General features: G+C 36.8%; 3 protein-coding genes across 3 annotated transcripts; 1 reads left to right on the top strand and 2 right to left on the bottom strand.

Moving 5' to 3' along the window:
• The first annotated feature begins 4,566 nt into the window (after positions 1-4,566).
• On the top strand, positions 4,567-6,636 carry LOC137738151 (uncharacterized). Its single transcript, XM_068477784.1, has 5 exons — positions 4,567-4,719; positions 4,848-5,016; positions 5,879-5,962; positions 6,046-6,249; positions 6,362-6,636. The coding sequence occupies exons 1-5, from the start codon at positions 4,654-4,656 to the stop codon at positions 6,448-6,450; spliced, it is 612 nt and encodes a 203-aa protein (XP_068333885.1). The 5' UTR covers positions 4,567-4,653; the 3' UTR covers positions 6,451-6,636.
• A 1,717-nt stretch (positions 6,637-8,353) lies between these two features.
• LOC137748948 (UDP-glycosyltransferase 91C1-like) lies at positions 8,354-9,763 on the bottom strand. The gene has a single exon (XM_068489167.1). The coding sequence runs from the start codon at positions 9,761-9,763 to the stop codon at positions 8,354-8,356; it is 1,410 nt and encodes a 469-aa protein (XP_068345268.1).
• A 1,415-nt stretch (positions 9,764-11,178) lies between these two features.
• Positions 11,179-12,585, bottom strand: LOC137748846 (UDP-glycosyltransferase 91C1-like). The gene has a single exon (XM_068489068.1). The coding sequence runs from the start codon at positions 12,583-12,585 to the stop codon at positions 11,179-11,181; it is 1,407 nt and encodes a 468-aa protein (XP_068345169.1).
• Between the last annotated feature and the right edge of the window lie 8,424 nt (positions 12,586-21,009).

The following is a 21,009-nucleotide window of genomic DNA, read 5'->3' as shown; positions in this document are numbered from 1 at the left end:
AGTTATCAAATATGAGATTTGGTGGTGGTTAAGAAAGTGTTTAACATAAATAAATTAAAATTTAAAGGGACAAACTAGTTATTTCGTATTAAAATTTTAAAGGGATTAATTTCAAAAGATTGAGGGGTGGGAACAGAATTATCCTAAAATTAAAGGACAAAACCATCAACCACCATCTTTTTACAATGTACAATAAATGAGCGTCGTTACGGTGCTGTTAAAACGTTAGCTGCACGAATTAGTACTGACACAAAAGGATTTTCGATCCTTTCTAATGAAACCCTACCTCACAATTTACTTTCACTTTTTACTTTTTATTTAAGATTGGCTTGGTCAACTTCTCTTTTATTTAAAACCAACAATTTCTGTAGTCGAATCGTTAAAAACAACTACCAGTTAGTGAAACAGGGAGCTATCTTGTTTTTGATAAAGCGATATTCTAAATGAAATTGTTATTCATATACTTACTTTTACTTTTCAAATACTCTTATTAATTTTTTGTCGTTGATATTTTTCAATTCATTTGATCAAACAATCGAAAATTAAGAATGTTGTGTGAGAAGTAGAAATGAGTATGTTTGCAAGTGGTCCAATATCCTAATTGATGCAGTTGGTTGAGTGACTCTCAGGTTTCTATCTTTGTCGTCTTACATCACCAATGTATAAGGTGTTAGGTTTCTACCAATATGTTATGGGTTTGAAACTTCTACTCTCCTAATTTATTGTAATAGTTTCGAACTCTTTTCATCCCCTTAATGATAATAATTTTTTTTTTTTAAATGAATGGGTGGATATCACTACCCTATTCTAATTTATGAACGAAGGAGAGTAAGATATTTACAAAGAGCAATGCTAGAGAGACTGAATATTTAAATTAAAATTTGTAATCCATATAACGTGGATGTTGATGATTGTATTATTATTAAGTATTGATTAATGTGCTTATCTACTATCAGTAACGCATCATATGATTTACAAATTTAGTCTAAAAAGTTCGTTTACCTAGCATTACTCATTTACAAAAGAGAAAGTACATTTTACTAGCCAACTTGACTACACTCTGACATGTTTGAGAACTACTATATTAAAACTAAATTTAGTAAATATTTTTTTTTTTTTTTGCCATTTAACTAATAAATGCATGTCATTGTTAAATTTAGCATAATTACATGAAAGATATGAGAAATGCTAAAGAAACTCTCTTAAAAGTGAGACTAATCTTTGCCGCATCATTTTTTAACATAATATTTTTTGATGCTGACATGAAAATTAATGTTAAACTATAAAATAACAGAAATCCTTGAACAATCCAGCTTTAAAAAACGTCTGCTTAGAATTTATTTTTCATGAAACTCATGTTCTTTGTTCTTAATGAAGTTCTTTCTCTCTAGGCTCTAGATTTAATTTCGATAGACTTCGATTTATTTCCAAGATTAAAATGGCTTATTTTTAATCACATTGACCCGAAAACTATTGGTCGACGTTGTTAATTTCAAAATTACATGTGATTGATAGTTACATAATTATTTAGGTACAAGTCTAAAAGAAGAACAAAACAGCACATGTTTGAAGACTAGCACGTGGTACGTACACGACTCACACACCCACATTATCGACTGTTTGACATTTTACATGTCGACTTAAAACATTGTAATCACAAACCAAATAAATTATAACCATAATTATTTACATGTGTTTAGCGTGAATTAATTCGTAATCCAACACAGTTCACAAAAAATATAAAAATAAAGTCAAATAACTCAAATGTTAGTTAGCTAGATTAGTTTGATCGTCTCATTTCACTTGAGATTGAATTCGTACGTTAAAGTAATTTATAATTCAAATTTGCAAAATTTTTAATAGAGATAAAAAAATAAAAAAAAAAATTATGACAGACTAAAGCATGATCTCATTCGCTGCCCATCCTCCATAGGTTGTTGAGTTTTGTATTGTTTTATTAGCAGCTTGAGTTGCATGTCAATTGTCAACAGTTTTTATAGTCTTCTTCCCTTTGGAATCATTGACTTTAAATTTATTGGTGATTTGATATCAGGTTTATAATTAATTAAAATACCCATATATATTAGTCTCTGTTTTTCATCAAGTGGTTGAAAAGTCTGCTCTTAGGTTGTTATAATTATTTTTCAACGGCCAATGCAATTTTATTCATAATTCACCAAATTAGGCACGGACATAGGACCTTACCGTGTCATGATCAGTGAGATATGAACATAAAAATATTAGAAAATTGTAGTAATGGTCTCTTAATTTTAACTTAATTAAAGCAATGGTTCATCCACAAAAAAATCTATAATTATTGGTCCCTTAACTCCTCAAAACATGTAATTATGATCATTTTCATCAACTCCGTCAAAATGAGTCATGTTGGAAGAATCATTGTTACAATTGAGTTAAAGTTAATAAATCATTGCTTCAATTGAATTAAAATTGAGGGACCCATTTCTCTAATTGGGTTAAAATTGAGGGATAATTTCTCCAATTTTTCTCATTTAGTTTCCTATATTTGCCCTTTAATTCAGCCTTATGTGCATGGCACGTGACTCATTTTGACGAAGTTGATGAAAATGATCATAACTGTACATTTTGATAAGTAAATGGATCAATAGTCATGGATTTTTAGTTGAGAGATTATTACTCCAATTGAGTTAAAGTGCTTCACCATTGCTACAATTTTCTGAAAATATTATTTTCGTGACATGTAAATCATCAATACTACAATCCATAACATGTTTAGTTTAAGCGTAAGGTACTACATTATTATAAATTATTATAAAGGAAATTTTAACGAAAAGCTTCCGGTACTCTTCATTTTGACAAAAAATCATATTTTTACACTAAAAAATCAATTATAATACTATTCACTTTACCTTTTATTTTGTCCTTATCGTTAAAACTCAAAGTTTTTAAGTCTTTTTCATTAATTTTTCTTATTATAAACCCAAGGAGTTTACCTAAGCCTCAAGAATATGTGTTTTTACTAAAACTCGGTGATACTACTTGTCTTTAAGCATTTAGTACAATTGGTGTACTTTTTTTTTTTTCTAACATGTGTTCACATTATACAAGTTTTTTGCAAGTGATCATATATGTTTTTTAGTACATCGATATTTTTACATTAAAGGGAGGGGGAGTTCGGCAAATCCGCTTAATGGGCAGCCTAATTTTGTATCGAATTCGCCATTCACGAGATTCGAATCTAAGACCTCTCACTTCCAAGTAAAGAGGAATACCATCAGATCGTAATACTGAGTGGTATATATATGTTACTAAATCAATCATAACAGCTGACAAGAAGTGAAGAAAATGACATGTAAAAATCATTCTCTTTATTAGAACCAAGCTTAGAAATTAAAAGCCATCATGTGGGAAAATCGATTCTTTATGGGGTGTGAAATATAACCTCTCACAGTTTCTCTCTAGAAACCCAGATTCAAACCTCTTCTCCGACTTCAACTTTCAGCCACCGGCCCTTGCTTTTACTTGGGGTAGGCGGCAACCTGCTACTTCCTCATTTTTTCAGTCTCATTCTTCCCACATTTGCCTTTTTCTTCTTTTCCTCCCCCTCACTTCCTCTGCTCCACCCCATCCCTGCATTCATCTATCCCTCTCCTCTTTCCAGTCTCTTTCTTTTGTTTTATTCCTGATTCTCTTGAGTTTATCTCAGTTTTTCCTGAATTGGGTCTCAACTATCCCCTGAGCTTGTCTCAGATATGGACTTCTTGCCCTTTATCCGGCATCTTTTGCCTACTTTTACTGTTTTCTGTCTTTTAACACTTTGTCATCCCTCCTCCTTATTTGTGATACTACATCCCTATCCCATAATGTACTTGGATAGGCAGGCTCCAATCAGGAATGGGATACCAAATCCACTTCCCTCCTTCACTCCCCAACCCTAAACGGCATACATATGCCGTAACCCCATCGAGACCAAGTGTTGGTATTTTACATACCCCCTTAGCCTCACCCTCTACATGTATGATACTTTGTTTGTATATATTTGTAGGGGCTCGTGAAGGAGAATTGGATCTAGTGTCTACTTTCTTAGTTCGGAGTTTGGCTTACTTCAAGGAAGTGACGGCGACAGAGATATGGTCTTTGTTGATGGAGATTAGGGTTTTTTTATTGTCTATTTTCTGCTGCCTTCGGGCCTAAGCTTATGTGGGCCTCGCGTTGTATCTTAGGTTCTTGCTCTCATTTTGCTTGAGCCTTTTACTTTTCCTTTAGTTGTTTACCCAATTCTTTTTGGGCCTTGTACTAGTTTTTATATTAATGAAAGTTGACTCTGTGTTTAAAAAAAAAAAAAAATACATAATACAACGGTCTAATAATATTTCTTTTAATTTGTAAATTAGAGGTCTGATGTTCCATTTTAAACCATATTATTGTTAGAGGCTAAATTCATCTCTCATTTTTAATGTGCATAATATCATTTGTTTAAAAAAATAAAAAAAAAATAAAAAATAAAATAAAAGAAAGAGGATAATACTTGTGTTTTGGAAGGATAACCCCAAAACATAAAGTAATGGCTCGTGGTTTTTCTAATATTTTCTAATTTATTTATTTTATTACTGTATCTGCAAACCGTAGGGAGGGCCTGGCCACAAAGAACACAAGAAACAGACAAAAACCCAGATGAGCAGCTGCTCTTCCATGACTTCCCTTCTCATCCCACCTCCCACCCTTCCCCTCCAACTCAAGGTAAGTTTTATTATATCACCCATTTTTCATTCTTTTCATTCTTTTTTTTATTTTTTATTTTTATTTTTATGATTACAATTTAATTTTACTTTATTTAATTTGGGTTTTGTTTATTTGATCGATTGCAGGAAGATGGGATTAGAGTCAGCACTCTACTTAGGAACCCATCATCTAAAATTGACCGGACCGGTCTGAGAAGTTGCAGACGTCACGGACGGTGTTCTGTGGCGAAAGCTAAGGCGACCGTTGAAGGAGATGTACTGGAGAAGCAATCAGTCGGTGCTCAGGACAAAAATGGTAACTCTTCTTATTCTTTGGTCACTTTTATTTGATTGCCAAAAATTGTCTTCTAAGTTGGGTCTTGGAAATTTGGGAATTTGGTGTGACTGAGACATGTAAAATGATAAAATCCATGGCAATAAAGAGAATTTTTTTTGTGATTGTTTGTTGTTTTAAGAAAAATATATAGTATTTAAAGTTAATGGAAGACTTGATGTTAAATCAAATGCAGCGATGTTTTAAGGTTCATACAGCCGAGCTCATAGTGAGATTTGTTATTGTTGTTTATTGTTTTAAGAACTTTAATTTTGTGTTGCATCCAACCTCTTGCCATTTAGTACTACGGTCTAGTGATATTCTTCTTCTTTTGTAAGTGAGATGTCTTAGATTCCATTGACGAGTTTGAACCATATTATTGCTAGTCTATTATGAGGCTAAACACACCCCTAGATAATATTGTTTGTTCAAAAAAAAAAAAAAATAATTAATTTCACGTTTGAGTTTCGGATGAACCGTTTTAAGTTATTTTTTGTATGACCATACAATGTTTTGAATAAAACATCCTCTTTTTTTTTTAAGTGAACTTTAATTGTATGATGTGATATCCTTTCACACACTCTAATTTGCGTGCTTAACTCAATCTTTGGGACATGTTTGTTTTGAACACTGGTTGCCTCGTTACACGAAAGGACCAATCTTTCTTATGTATGTACAAATCACAGTTTAACACATATGCTACAAAATACTCTAAAAGTTTGTTTGAAGCAGTGTGCTCCCTCTCCACTTACTTTAGTGCCGACTGTGGCTCGATTCACAGAAAGACAAGTTTTTGTACGTTCTCTGATGCATCTTACTTGTTCATCTTTTGATTCTCATGCAGATTTTGGAGTTGTTAGTGTCCACCATGTCGGATTGCTGTGTGAAAACCTTGAAAGATCTCTCAGCTTTTACCAGAACATTTTGGGTAAAATTTTCAAAATTCTCATCTTTTACTTACATTTTAAAAGTACATGACTTGACATCATTGATGGATAAAAAAAAAAATAGGGCTTGAAATAAATGAGGCAAGGCCACATGATAAGCTCCCCTACAGAGGTGCTTGGCTATGGGTTGGTTCAGAGATGATTCATCTCATGGAACTTCCAAATCCCGACCCTTTGACCGGAAGACCAGCTCATGGAGGCCGCGACCGCCATACTTGTATTGCAATCCGGGATGTGTCTAAGCTGAAAGCAATCCTCGACGATGCTGGTAAGCTTTAGTTTTCCTCATCTGCAGTTAATTTCATTTTCAATAACATGTCCAACGGATGTTGATCTATGGAAGGAATGTGGGTGACTTATACTGCTATCTGCTACTGCAGGTATTCCCTACACGCTGAGCAAGTCCGGGAGGCCGGCGATTTTCACGCGAGACCCGGATGCAAATGCTCTGGAGTTTACTCAAGTTTAATAGCTGAGAATTGCAGCATCCATATCATAACCAGCTTTATATGTTGATCCCAGCTAATAGAGATTATAGAGTTTGTACAGTTTGTTTATACATTTGAAAGCTGATTGTTATATGGACTATTGGCGTAAAAAGCTACAGTATCAGATTATGATCATATAATAAAGTACTTAATTTGCAATGTTTGAATGGTTGGAGTAACTTGGTAAGTAGTCACAGCTTTTCTTTCTTCAAAGAGGAGATGTATGAAGTTGCTGGTCGTCGGGTCTTGGAATGGACGGTAGAGGAGTCGATGCCGCCATCTTACAAGATCGAATTCTAGGTGGTTGTCACCCACAGGGAGTGGCGGCCAGAAAAAAAGAAATTGCCTAGGTCGAGGGTAATTCGAGAGAGACCCTAGGATCTTTGCTCTGATACCATGATAAATGCTTTTAACTACTCGAGCTGCAAGAACTTAGCCTAATCCTAATTAGGCACTTTGGGTTACTTTCAGCTTAGACACATGCCGGATTGCAATACAAGTATGGCTGAATTTCGACCTGCAAAATTTGGCATAGAAATAGGTATCAAAATTTCAGTTAAGTTAAAGCAACGAGAGAGCTTCCATGACAAAAAACCAAGGCAATCAAAATTTCTTATCAACTGCATCAGCTGATATTCAAGGTAGTAACAAAATTTGTTACATTTCAGTTTGTTAAAAGGAATTGCTACTCGTCTAAAATCTTAGGCTAGATTAGATAGATGGCTCTCTCCATGTAATATGTGTGTGAGTGAATGAATGTGTGAAGGAGGTCATAGCCTCTGTAATTCTCTCTGCAATTCTCTTCCATTTCCAGCTTCTTTCTTCTTCATTGCATTCATCATTTTTAATCATTCTGTGTGTCTAACTCTCTGTAAAACTTCACTCTCAAGTTCAAATACACTAACATGGCATCAGAGCCAGGTTGCATTTCTGGGCGTTAGAATCTGTGAAATCAGAATTAGAGCTTTTTCTTGCTTTGACGAGCCCCGAGCTCTCGAGATTCAAATCTAACATGGCTGGTCTGGTGGTCGAGAGCTACAAGCTCTGATTTTCAATGGCAACAACTTCGACTTCTGGCAAATCAGAATGAAGACCATTTTCCGATCCCATGAGCTGTGGAATCTGGTTGAGAAGGGCTTTGCTACTCCAGCAAAGCAGGTAGAGGTCACAGAAGTTGAGAGTAAGCTCTTGCGAGAGAATCTGATGAAGGATGATAGAGCACTTGGCATCATTCAAGGTGCCGTTTCAGATCAAATATTCTCGACAATCGCTACGCAGGACACTGCAAAGGCAGCTTGGGGTATTTTGAAAGCAAGAATTTGTTGGTGATAAACAAGTAAGATCTATAAAACTTCAAGGTCTTAGACGAGATTTTGAATGTACTAGGATGATTTGAGTAACCAAAGAAGAAGTTAATTATGGTGATGATTTGAGTAACCAACGAATGGTTCAGAAGTTGTTGATTAGTCTACCTAAAACCTACGATGGTATTACCTCAATCTCCCTTAATGTCTCCAAATGCTTTGCTTTCTCTTCAGCGGCAATTTTTCTCAGTGACTTGTTTCATCAACGCATTCACAAGAAGAAAGTAATTGCACCTAGAAGTATAGAAAAGATAAAGATTATGGATTAAAGAAAAGACACTATAATATCACATCCAACATCATATTCATTTTAGTCATCTTACACCGTTGTTGTAGTTTTATATAAAAGTTTACTAAACGCATAATATTCTTTTTAGTCATTTTGCATTGTCCTTGTACTTTTACAACAAAAATTTACTAAACACTGAATTGCTTTGTTGTATAACTATTTATTCTTAGTAAAATCATTTTTTTTAAAAGCACATCCATAAAGACTGTCACATAAAATATCCAAAGTTGATTAAGTTGAAGCTGGCCAAGTTTCAAGGACCCGAGTGAACTCGTCCAAGCACTTGCTGTTCAACTCTACGTTGCCAAATATCTCCCTCATCGCCCATGCATTTGCCCTTACTAACTCGCTCTCTTTCTCCACCATCACTCGCCTAATCAACTCGGCCACCGAGTCACTCGTAAACGACCCGTCTCGCTCGTTCCTCAGTATCTCCAACCCAACCTGCTTTTCGTGCATTAGTCTCGCGTTCAACCCTTGGTCCGAATTTGCACCCGAAAACAAAATCAAAACCCGCCCAAACCCTAATGCTTCAATAATTGAACTCCAACCGCAATGAGTTAGGAATCCTCCAACTGAGATATGACCTAAAATCTTACGTTGCGGGGCCCAACCCCTCCACACAAAGCCTCGACCGTCCACTCGCGTTTCAAATCCGAGTGGAAGGATATTGGACCTCAACGCGCCCTCCACTAACGGGCGATTGTTGACCACCAAAATAAAAGGCAACCCCGATTTCTCTATCCCATGTGCCAACTCGTGCATAAGCTCTTGACTCAGAGTCACCTCGGTGCCGAGTGCGATGTAAATCACCGAGTTCGGTTTCTTATTTTCGAGCCACTCTCTCAACACTTCCCACTTCTCATCTGCTCGATCGTTAGCGCCGCCGGGCTGATGCGGTGCTGAGCTGGGCGGCAGCAGCCCGAGTGGAACAACGGGTTTTCCGTATAAATTTCTGAGCAGACGCACCGCGTCAGATTCAACCTCGGTGCAGCTCCGTATAGTCACAAAATTACAATCTTGAACCGTAACCGCGAGCCTCTGAAAATCGGAGACCTCGTCGTCCATGCAATCCCAATGACTCACCATCTCGTGCAGCTTATAAGCGACGGTGGAAGGATAGTCGAACCACTCGGGAAGGACCGTAAAGTTCTCCGGCCGCCGGCTTTTGTCGCCGAGTAACTCGGACGGAGGACCGTAGAAGGCCAAGGAAGTGGCAGTGAAGATGCTGAAGTAGACCGAGTTGACTCCGAGCCGAGTGGCGACTTGGGGCAGCCAGTAGCAAATAGCGTCGTGGACGACCCAGTTGACGCCCGAGTGTTGGATGAAATGTGTGACTGCAGGCTTGAGCAAGTCGTAGGCTTTTTTGAGGTAGGGGACTTTGTTGATTGGTAGCTGGGAGGTGGACTCGACGGATTCAGGTAAGCCGTCGACGGCGGGGAGAGGAAGGTCAACGAAATCGATGAGTAGGGAAAGGGAGGATGACCGGAGGTGATGGATGTTTTGGGGGGTGGAGATGAAGGAGATTTGGTGACCCTTTTGAGCTAAGAACTTGGAGACCTCGAGAAATGGCATCAATGGACCGTAGGCTAGCCATGGGAACATGGCGATGTGAAGTTTCTTCTCATCTTTGCGCTCCATGTCTGAGAGGAGAGACTGTCTGGCCTTTGATAATGTCCTGTGTCTAGTGGTTTTCGATGGACTGAGTGGGTTTACATGAATTTTAATCATGGCTTATCACTAATTAAAGCAGTAGTGCATGTGAACATGGTTTGATGAAGCGATGGTGATGTGATAGATAGGTGGTCAAAAATGACACACTGCAATTAACGTGATGGTGACTTGGCGTTGTGAGGTTGGTTAAGAATTGATGATGGGATTAGTAATTTAGCATGCATGCAGAAATGTGAGGTGGTTAGATGCTTTAAAGGAATATCCAGTGGTTCTTCAAAAAAAAAAAAAAAAAAATGGAATATCCAGTGTGTCCATTTCATTAGAGTGGCTCCCACTGGTTCGTTTATAATAATTTTCTCTTTTGAATTAACTTTTTATAGTTTGGATCTTCAAATTGGATGGATTAGGAATATTTGCATGCATCCAGAGGATCCCTTTCCGTCTCCTATTATCACCAACTTTGGTGACTCGTTTAAATGCCTAAAGGAATATTTGAGTTTTTAAATGCATTAATAGAAAATTATTATAGTATAATATCTAAATGTAAGGACTAAAATATTAAACAAGTATTGTTTATTTTGTTGGAGGATTGTGACCATAATAAAAATAAAAGAAAACTATCTGATGGAGGATGCTAGAGCACTTGGCATCATTCAAGGTGCCGTTTTAGATCAAATATTCTCAAGCATCGCTACGCAGGACATTGCAAAGGCAGCTTGGGGTATTTTGAAAGCAAGAATTTGTTGGTGATAAACAATTAAGATCCATAAAACTTCAAGGTCTTAGACGAGATTTTGAATATACTAAGATGAATGATGATGATTCCTTGTTTGTGTATTTGGCTAAACTGTTTAATTTGATTAACCATAGAAGAAGTTATGGTGATGATTTGAGTAACCAACGAATGGTTTAGAAGTTGTTGATTAGTCTACCTAAAACCTACGACGGTATTACCTCAATCTCCTTTAACGTCTCCAAATGCTTTGCCTTCTCTTCAGCGGCAATTTTTCTCAGTGTTTCCTCACTTTCAAGGTCAGCATTCACTCTGCTTGTTTCATCAACGCTTCACAAGAAGAAAGTAATTGAACCTAGAAGTATAGAGAAGATAAAAGATTATGGATTAAAGAAAAGACATTATAATATCACATCCAACATCATATTCATTTTAGTCGTCTTACACCGTTGTTGTAGTTTTATATAAAAGTTTACTAAACACATCATATTCTTTTTAATCATTTTGCATTGTCCTTGTACTTTTACATTAAAAGTTTACTAAACACTGAATTGCTTTATTGTATAACTATTTATTCTTACGACGTAGTAAAAACAATTTTTTTAAAAGCACATCCATAAAGACTGTCACATAAAATATCCAAAGTTGATTAAGTTGAAGCTGGCCAAGTTTCAAGGACCCGAGTGAACTCGTCCAAGCACTTGTTCAACTCTACGTTGCCAAATATCTCCTTCATGGCCCATGCATTTGCCCTTACTAACTCGCCCTCTTTCTCCACCATCACTCGCCTAATCAACTCGGCCACCGAGTCACTCGTAAACGACCCGTCTCGCTCATCCCTCGGTATCTCCAACCCGACCTGCTTTTCGTGCATTAGTCTAACGTTCAGCCCTTGGTCCGCATTTGCACCCGAAAACAAAATCAAAACCCGCCCCAGCCCTAATGCTTCAATAATTGAAGTCCAACCGCCATGAGTCAGGATCCCTCCAACTGAGACATGACTCAGAATCTTAAGTTGCGGAGCCCAACCCCTCCACATAAAACCTCGATCGTCCACTCGAGTTTCAAATCCGAGTGGAAGGATATTGGGCCCCAACACGCCCTCCACTAACGGACGATTGTTGACCACCCAAATAAAGGGCAACCCCGATTTCTCTATCCCATGTGCCAGCTCGTGCATAAACTCTTGACTTAGAGTCACCTCGGAGCCGAATGCGATGTAAACCACCGAGTTCGGTTTCTTATTTTCGAGCCACTCTCTCAACACTTCCCACTGCTCATCCGCTCGATCGTTAGCGCCGCCGGGCTGATGCGGTGCTGAGCTGGGCGGTTGCAGCCCGAGCGGAACAACGGGTTTGCCGTATAAATTTCTGAGCAGACTCACCGCGTCAGATTCAACCTCGGTGCAGCTCCGTATAGTCACAAAATTACAGTCTTGAACCGTAACCGCGACCCTCCGAAAATCGGAGACCTCGTCGTCCATGCAATCCCAATGACTCACCATCTCGTGCAGCTTATAAGCGACGGTGGAAGGATAGTCGACCCACTCGGGAACGACCGTAAAGTCCTCCGGCCGCCGGCGTTTATCGCTGAGTAACTCAGACGGAGGACCGCAGAAAGCCAAGAAAGTGGCGTTGAAGATGCTGAAGTAGACTGAATTGACTCCGAGCTGAGTGGCGACTTGGGGCAGCCAGTAGCCAATAAAGTCGTGGACGACCCAGTTGACGCCCGAGTGTTGGACGAAATGCGTGACTGCTGGCTTGAGCAAGTCGTAGGCTTTTTTGAGGTAGGGGGCTTTATTGATTGGTAGCTGGGAGGTGGACTCGACGGATTCAGGTAAGCCGTCGACGGAAGGGAGAGGAAGCTCAACGAAATCGATGAGTGGGGAAGGGGAGGATGACCGGAGGCGATTGATGTTTTGGGGGGTGGAGATGAAGGAGATTTGGTGACCCCTTTGAGCTAAGAACTTGGAGACCTCGAGAAATGGCATTAGGTGGCCGTAGGCTAGCCATGGGAACATGGCGATGTGAAGTTTCTTCTCATCTTTGCGCTCCATGTCTGAGAGGAGAGACTCTCAGGCCTTTGATACCAGAAGTTGTACATAAAGGGCTAGTAGGAAAAGGTACCATGTTGGCCAAATTATTGGATTGGTTATGCATGGCTAATCTTTAGCCGCGGGTTTAATGATAAAGCAGTAATCCACGTGAACTTGTTGGATGGTTTGATAAGGTGGTGGTGACGTGACTGATCAAGCAGGTAATCCACGTGAAATTATTGAGATGGTGATTTGAAGTTGTCAATTAAGGAAATTGATCACCTTCGGATTCTTAATCTATTAAGTTTAAGAATCTAAATCATTAAAATTTGATCGGTTAGAGTTATTATAACTTTTAAAGTGAATATCTATTTGTAACTATTAAATCAAATTTTAATAATTCGGATTTTGAATTTGAAAGATTAGAAGGAAGAGATGGAAAAAGATTCCTTTCGTCAATTGATGATAGGATGACTATGCAAGCAGAAAGGTAAGGTGGTGAGGCCCACGTGCAGAAAGGCAGAGTTGGCGTTTTGCAATCGGAGTTATTCAGCTGTCAGGTAGCTTATGGCCAATTAGAAAATGTTAGAGCAACTCCACCCCTTAAAAAAATACGTTCGTACTCTGTCTATTTAATTTACTCAGTGAATAGTGATAGACCTCAATAAACAGTAATTGGCCAAATGCATCTCCACTTCTAAAAAATGCGCTGACACAAAGTCTAAAAAATGAGCTCGCACAAACGATCTTCACCTTTACAAAATGCGCTGGCATCCTGCCCACTTAAAATACTGTTTAATTCTTTTATAAAATAAATAAAAAATTCAGATAAGAGTTTTAATCAATTTTAACGATCCCATCCCAAAAACTAAAAAATAAGAGTCCACATAGAAATTTGGAGCCTTCGAGAGAGAAAGAAAGCAGCAATATCGACACTAATCAGCTCCAAGAATCTCACTCCTTACTCCTCATCTCTATGCCGCTCCATCTGCCTCCAACCAAAGCCTCTCTCTCCTCCATTGGCTTTCCTCTCTCCAATCACACCATCCAAAGCCATCACTACCAACATCCGCATCAGTCTTAGCCGCAAGTCCTAGACCCGCTCTGCAAATTTCTTGTCGATGAAAGTGTCGGCTTACAAGCCCGAAGAAGCCAGGGTCCTACCTGCTCTTCTCCTGCCCACTCCTCCCGTCACCAAGGCAAGTTGCCTCTTTAATCTATGTGTGTATTTGGTGATTTTGTGGTGAATTTTTAGAGTTTTGAGGTTGAATTAGAATTGGGGTTTTTGTGCGGTTTAAGATTGCACTGTGCCAACTGTCGATGACGCCGGATAAGGTGAGGAACATTTCCCACGCTCTGAAAGCCATCGTGGATGTTGCCGCAAAGGGCGAAAAAAATTTCAAACGGCCTGTGACGTCACATAGGCCGGACCTTGGCTCAACACATTCTGGGCCGGCCTACCAGATGGCTTGGGCTGGGTACTAGCCTATTAGGCTGGGTTGGAGGAGTTTTAGGGGTTGCCGGGCCATTTTATGTCTTTGAGTCAACCTACCCCTTAGGGGTGGACTTGCTTTTAGGCATCTCCAACCGAAAAAAGGGTCAAAGGATCATGTTTAGTCCTATATTTCTACAAGAAATTATATTTTAATGAACAGTATCAGACCATGTTTTATACCATCTTTAACCGAGGAGACCAAAAGGTCATAGGCCAAACATAACCCTTTGACAAAAAACTCTCCAACCGAGGGGACCAAAAGGCCATAGGCCAAACATAATTTATTATTTTAATTGAGTTAATATGGTTAATTGAATTGAACTATCATATTAAAATAAGGTTTTGAAACATATTTTGAGTGTCACTTGTCACTAAATTAATAAGCTTTCGGATTTCTTATCTTTATAGAAAGAAAAGGATGTGAAAAATTGGTGAAAAATTGAAATAAAATGAGGTAAGGTAGTATGAAATTGTGAAAAGGATGTGAGAAATATGATAGAAATGATTTAGGTATTTATATAAAAAAAAATATTAGATTTTTTTTTTAATTTTGTCAAAAAAAAAAAAAAAAAAAGTCAAACAGTAACCTGACATCATGCTGTAGCATGTGCTTGGGCTAGTTGCTTTTGGCTAGCCTGTCACGGCTCGGTCCCGAAATATTTATTTTCGGAAATTAAGTTTGTTGATAGGCCCAAAATAAAACTCTTGTTTATTTAGCCACCAATATTCACGACCCTTTAATTAAGTTCCTTAATTCCACAAGTTCTATAACCTTAATTCTCTTATCAAAACATAAAAATTTTATTCCCGATTCATTGCCCTTTACTTTTTTTTAGATCAATTTTTTCAAACTAAGAATAGTTCTCAACTAAATTGTAATTCTCGATTATTTAACCTCGTTTAATTTTATGACTGCATCTAACTTCTCGTTAGACTGCCTATGTACCCTAAACAGGGATCAAGCCATTCGTAGTTCACATATACAAAAATTCAAACCAAATCCAAATATATTCATTTAATCCAACATATACCACAATCGTACTAATATTCAAACCACAACAGTTAGGTCTCAAAAGCATAATCAGAATAACGAAATTAGCCTAAAAACACAATGTCGGCTCCCTGGCACCCGCCGCCGCAGGTGGCGGTCGGCTGTCCTGGCTCGCCGGAAAATTCAACTATTTCTAAAAATTCTCAAAATTTACAAAAATAAAAATCTCAAAGAGTAGAGCAAACTTTATACTTGCGGCCAAGTCCAATTTGGCCTGGAAATGCTCCAATTTGCCTCGAACCCATCGGAAACCCTTGATTTTGGGGGTTTTTTATTTGACTCCACTACATCTCCGATGCCCAAACCAATGCATGGGCATTGTTCCTAAGGTTGAGGGGAGCCTATTGGTGGTGGTGGTTGAAGGAAATTGTTTTAGGTTTTGGTGATTCGAAGATAAACCCGTCGCACCCTCCGATGTGGGTTTTGTAAAAAAACTATGAGGTGTTCTTCATTTATTATTGGTGGACGTGAATAAAATTATGGAATGAGACTTTGAGTTCGTTTAATATAAACGACTTCCCAGTTGTTTTTTTTTACGTTTGATGGAAATGATTGATGGAGAAGTTTGTAATAACTCATGTAATTGTATGGATGAAATATATGGGAAGTGTTTGTGGATTTCCCACCGTGGAGATTGTTATATGGTATTGTCTATTGCAAGTGATTTGAATTTAATGTATTATGTATACTAATATTTGTTGGAAGATCATCTTAACTTACTTCAAAAGACATGAGATCTTGATTATCTCATTTTAATCAAGATATATTATGACGATATTTAGACATCCTTAAAGTTTTGGTTGATTTGTTTGATGTATAATGAACCAATAGAACCAAATTAAATGAAAAAAAAAATGTTATGATTGATATTTTGATTTTGGTCGTTGTTAGAACTGGTGATTTTGGGTTTATGTGAGATAAGTTAGTCCTATGATTGAGACTATTTTTAAATTGATACATGCACTGGTTGCATAATGGTGTAAAGTTTATATGATTAAATTAAGATTATGCATTATCTGTTTTGGTGAGAAATCGGGAACCAATTGGTTGAATTATTACTTTCTTATTCATTGTGTTAGAGTATGTGAAAGTTATAAAATTTGTTGTTGACTGAAGTTTAACCTTATAGCTGTTAAATTTGGCCAGATAAGTTGGAGCAAATTATATTGAGTTTGCTTCATTAGTTTGATCACAACATTGATTATACAATTTGGATTGGTTCGGCTATCATAGTCATGAGTTGTCGTTGTTGAATTCGATTTTGTGAACAGAGTTGATGAAGAGCACATATTTTCATGACTATGTGATTAATAAGGGTTAATTTCTTAAGCTGATAGAGTCGCGATATATAAATTTCTCTCATTTGGTTGATGGAATGTGAATAGTGCTCTGGAATTGTGAGTCCTTAATTTAGGCGATCTGGCTGCCCTTAGAAACAATTTACAAGAGAATCAATTAAAATGAAAGATTTAAAAAGGTTTTAAAGATGACTAAGGGTAATTTAGTTTAATTGTGGATATGAATGAAATCATAGAACGGGATTTGATTTCGTTCAGTGTGAACGGTATTGTGGATTGGGTTTTAAATTTCTTTCCATCACATAGTAATGAGATTGGAAATTCCAATAATTTTTGTTGGAATTTTGGTATTTGATTTGCCAATTCTAATGGTTTGGCTTGAAAATTTTGATATTTACCTAACTATTAATGATCATGGCTTGAAATTCTGATATTGATTTGGCTGAAAGAAAGATTATGGTGGGAATTTATGATATTAGTTTTGCCAATATTGAGTATGACAAAAAATTTCTGATGTTGGTATCGCCAATGGTTGTGGTTAGAAATTTTGGGAAGAATTGTGATAGCGGTTGTGTGTAGCCAATTAGAATTATGACTAAATGGTTGATATTATTTTTGCCAAAAGTAATGGTAAGTGGTAATACCCATAATTATGATTTAAAATTTAAATTAGTGTGATTGGGATTTCGGATATCTATCTTGCCAATGTGTGTGGCTAGAACTTCTGATATTTTCCCTTACCAAAGAATGTGGTTGTGAGAATCACGATCAATTCTTCGTTGATTTATTTATTTTCAACTTGAATAAAATTGTAGACAGAGATTTTAATTGTATTCACCATAAAAGAAATGGTGTAAATAGTTTTAGTTCCTTCTCCTAATGCGACAGTTGAAATCTCGGGGGCGAGATTTATTTTAATGGGTGGTAATTGTAATACCCTGAAAATTTAAATATATGAATTTTATATTCATAATTGTGAATATGTGGGAAAAATCGAAAATAAATCGATTTATGGTTATGAAGAATTTAATCGAGAACTTTTAAAGTTTTGTTTCAAAAAATTATTATAATTTATGGTTTTGTATTATTGAGATTTTATGTTATTTTTGGAGAAATTATATTAATTCATTTAAGTTTAGTTTTAAATTAAACTAGTTATGAAGTTTGGGAATTAATTATTTAATATCCGTAGGCCTTTCGAAGCCATAATTTATATTTTTGAATAGAGCTCAATCTCACGAACACGTAAGCGCAACGTTCGTGAAACAGAGTTATAACCAAAAAGTTATTAACGTTTAAAGTCGATGACAAAATGGTCAATATATTTTTGAGAAGGCTCCAGATTTATTGAGCCAAATATGGGGAAAGCCACGTGTGTGGCTAAGATTTAGGGAAGAAAAGAAGGGACGGTTGTGATGAGAAGGGGAGAAGAGAAATGGGAGAAAGAAGAGAAAGGATGGGGGGAGAAGGGCAAGAAGAAATAAGAGAAAGGAGGGGAAATGAGAGGAAAAAAAGGAAGGGGAAATGGATCCCCTTGAGGAACCGTGACCCGACCCAGTTTTATCTCCCAACTCCGGCCACCATGGATGACGAGGTTGGTGTCAAAATGATCTTTACCTCGAGGCCAATCGATCCCTCTATCAATTCCACCCCAAAAATTAGAGAATTTGGCTTCGAAAGGCCTATGGATTTTAAATAATTAATTCCCAAACTTCATAACTAGTTTAATTTAAAACTAAACTTAAATGAATTAATATAATTTCTCCAAAAATAACATAAAATCTCAATAATACAAAACCGTAAATTATAATAATTTCTGGAAACAAAACTTTAACAGTTCTCGATTAAATTCTTCATACCATAAATCGATTTATTTTCAATTTTTCCCACATATTCACAATTATGAATATAAAATTCATATATTTAAATTTTCAGGGTATTACACAGCCCTTTGCCCGGATCTCCCATTTTTGGCCAGGTTGGGGCCACGAGCTCTTTGGCTTAGCCCTCGGTTTGAGAGGGTTTTCTTGTCAAAACGGGTTATTTTTAGCCTTACAACCATTTGGCCGGGTCGGTTGGAGATGGCCTTAGAACCCTGCTCTACATCTTCATTAACTGCCTTTCTTCTCTTACAATGTACTATTTATGCTAATACCCAACTCTAACTGTCACCACAAGATGATGTCATCTGGCATCCTAACAATACCCCCCTTAAAACAGAACTTAGGAAATAAAAGTCAAGTATATAACTACAATGAAAACAAAGCAACTCAAAGATCAACAATTTCTGAAAACTGGAGCTTCAGATCTTCAAATCATGGTATAACTCCCTACTAACATCACCCCTGAAATGGTTCTGCCATTGGACACACATCAATAGCAGCAGCATTGCTTCTCTAGAGTAGCTCAACGCTTAAAAAGTTGACTCCACATTACACCCTCCCAAAAAAGATGAGCAATGGTATTGACCATAGAGTAATCTTAATTGCTTTGCTTCCTCACATTCTAAGTCAACTTCCCCACCTTTATCCCATGAATTTCAAATAGCCAGTTTCCTTACAATCATTAATGAGACCCTTATTTCCCATAATCCAATTTTAACATATGGAGAGCAGTGATAAGATTTTTACCACCTGCAAAAGTAGGAATAAAAACACTTAAAAATACTTGCAAGAGTACAAAGTTATCATAATATAGCAGCTCAAGCAATGTCCCTCAGGGATTGAATGAATAATTTCGTTAGGGATTGAATGAAAATTTTTTATTTAAACTAATCCTTAGCTAATTATTTGAAATAAAGTTTCGAAAAAATTGATTTTGGAATTTAAAATAACAAAACCGAATTTAAATAAAAATAATTAAATAATTCAACAAAGTAAAGAAAGCAAAAGAAAACGGTTTTGGAAAGCATTTTAAACACTAGGGTTCCGCCGTCACCACTAACAATCCTATGCAACTTTACCAATTACTTATGAATTTCCACATACATGCTTTGAATGTTAGGTTTTCCTAATGCATATTTTTCTCTTGATGTTCAAGTGAAAATGTATATCTAACATGCAAGATTCATTAAGCTTTGTGAAAACCCTTTGAAAAACCATGCAACCCTTAAGAGCGTGATGTTTGCCTTAAGTGAACTTACAATTACTAATCACAAGAAGCCTTCCTCAATTTGAGGGTGATGTTCCAACAAAAATTGCATCAAATTACTTGTCTAAATACTCTAATTGTTGAGAATCATTAAGATGATTAGATAGTTTAAATACGGTGATTAATAATTCAAAACAAGCATGCATCCATTCAGAAGCAAATTAATAAAATCACATATTCATGCTAAGGCTCGTGGCTTTGCCCTAGCAAAAGAACTAGTTACGAACAATCATAATAAAAACTAAAGAAAATAGGCCGAATTAGATAAATGATCCATGCGGTTATAAAGTATTCGAAAGATAGCTCCCGTGCTAAAAAAACTCGGATTTTAACCCCTGTGGTGTACTCCGTTATTAAATTTAGTCCAAAAGTGATTTTTCTGTTAACTATCAATTAATACATGGATAAAATTGTACTTTGACATGTGCACCTTCTTCTTCCTCGTCTTAATATAATCGAAGCTACATTTTTCAGGTCTACTCTCCGCCTAGGTAACGATGGCATTTGCAGAGTCTGAGACTGAACCCATGATTAAGAAAACATTTTTCATAATTCATCATACATATAAAGTTAACGAAATAACAAATATTAACATACACAAATGGCAGTGATCATACAAATTTACTTATTCATCTCAAAAATTATCAAATGGGCAATCGAACGTAAGAAAGGATTAACTTACGACAGCCTCGGCATCTTTTGAGGTAAGAACAGCAAGAACGGCTCCAGGTATCACCTTCCTCTTGTCAGTTCTCAACTGATTAGCCCAAAGCCTGTTATTGAAACTCCCTCTAACCCTCTCCCCCAAAAACTCAGAACCACCATTGCAGAAACCACTTGGTCTTCTCAAATGGGTGTTTTTCAAAGCCACACAGCAAGAATCCATTCCTGTTGCATGCCAACTCTAATAGAATTCTAACCGATCAGAAATTGAAAACTCAGATGGTAGTTAAACCAAAATCCCAGTAAAAATGTCAAAATACAATTTTACCCATGTATTAACAGATAGTTAATGGAAAAATCACTTTTGGACTAAATTTGCTAACGGAGTACACCACAGGGGTTTAAATCCGAGTTTTTTTAGCACATGGACTATCTTCTGAATACCTTATGACCACATGGATCATTTATCCGATTTGGCCAAGAAAATATCATTAACTAGAAAAAGGATTGAAAACATTTGGTAGGTAAAAAATCTGAAATTCTCCAACCATAATGCATGTGTTTTTCCCCTCTTAGCTAATAAGCTTTGTTTATGCTACTATAAAGTAAAACCCTACCTAGAAAAGGTCTTAGAATTAAACTACGAAATATAATAAAATAATAAACTAGCAAATAAAAGATTTCCTATTTGAACTGAAATTCAAACTTCTCAGAAAATCAGACTTTTGACCAACCAAATTAACTCCTATTTGATCCCAAAAATGTCTTTTTTGAAAGATTAAGTCGTT

The sequence above is a fragment of the Pyrus communis genome, chromosome 1 (genome assembly GCF_963583255.1).
Source record: "Pyrus communis chromosome 1, drPyrComm1.1, whole genome shotgun sequence".
Classification (NCBI taxonomy): domain Eukaryota; kingdom Viridiplantae; phylum Streptophyta; class Magnoliopsida; order Rosales; family Rosaceae; genus Pyrus; species Pyrus communis.
This window is presented reverse-complemented; position numbering and strand designations above follow the sequence as displayed.

Bases quoted from the DNA above. Each gene is read 5' to 3' on its own strand.
- LOC137738151 (XM_068477784.1), top strand. From the start codon at position 4,654: ATGAGCAGCTGCTCTTCCATGACTTCCCTTCTCATCCCACCTCCCACC. The intron at 5,017-5,878 runs GTAACTCTTCTT...ATTCTCATGCAG, and splicing joins CGGTGCTCAGGACAAAAATG to ATTTTGGAGTTGTTAGTGTC. The intron at 6,250-6,361 runs GTAAGCTTTAGT...CTGCTACTGCAG, and splicing joins AGCAATCCTCGACGATGCTG to GTATTCCCTACACGCTGAGC.
- LOC137748948 (XM_068489167.1), bottom strand. From the start codon at position 9,763: ATGGAGCGCAAAGATGAGAAGAAACTTCACATCGCCATGTTCCCATGG.
- LOC137748846 (XM_068489068.1), bottom strand. From the start codon at position 12,585: ATGGAGCGCAAAGATGAGAAGAAACTTCACATCGCCATGTTCCCATGG.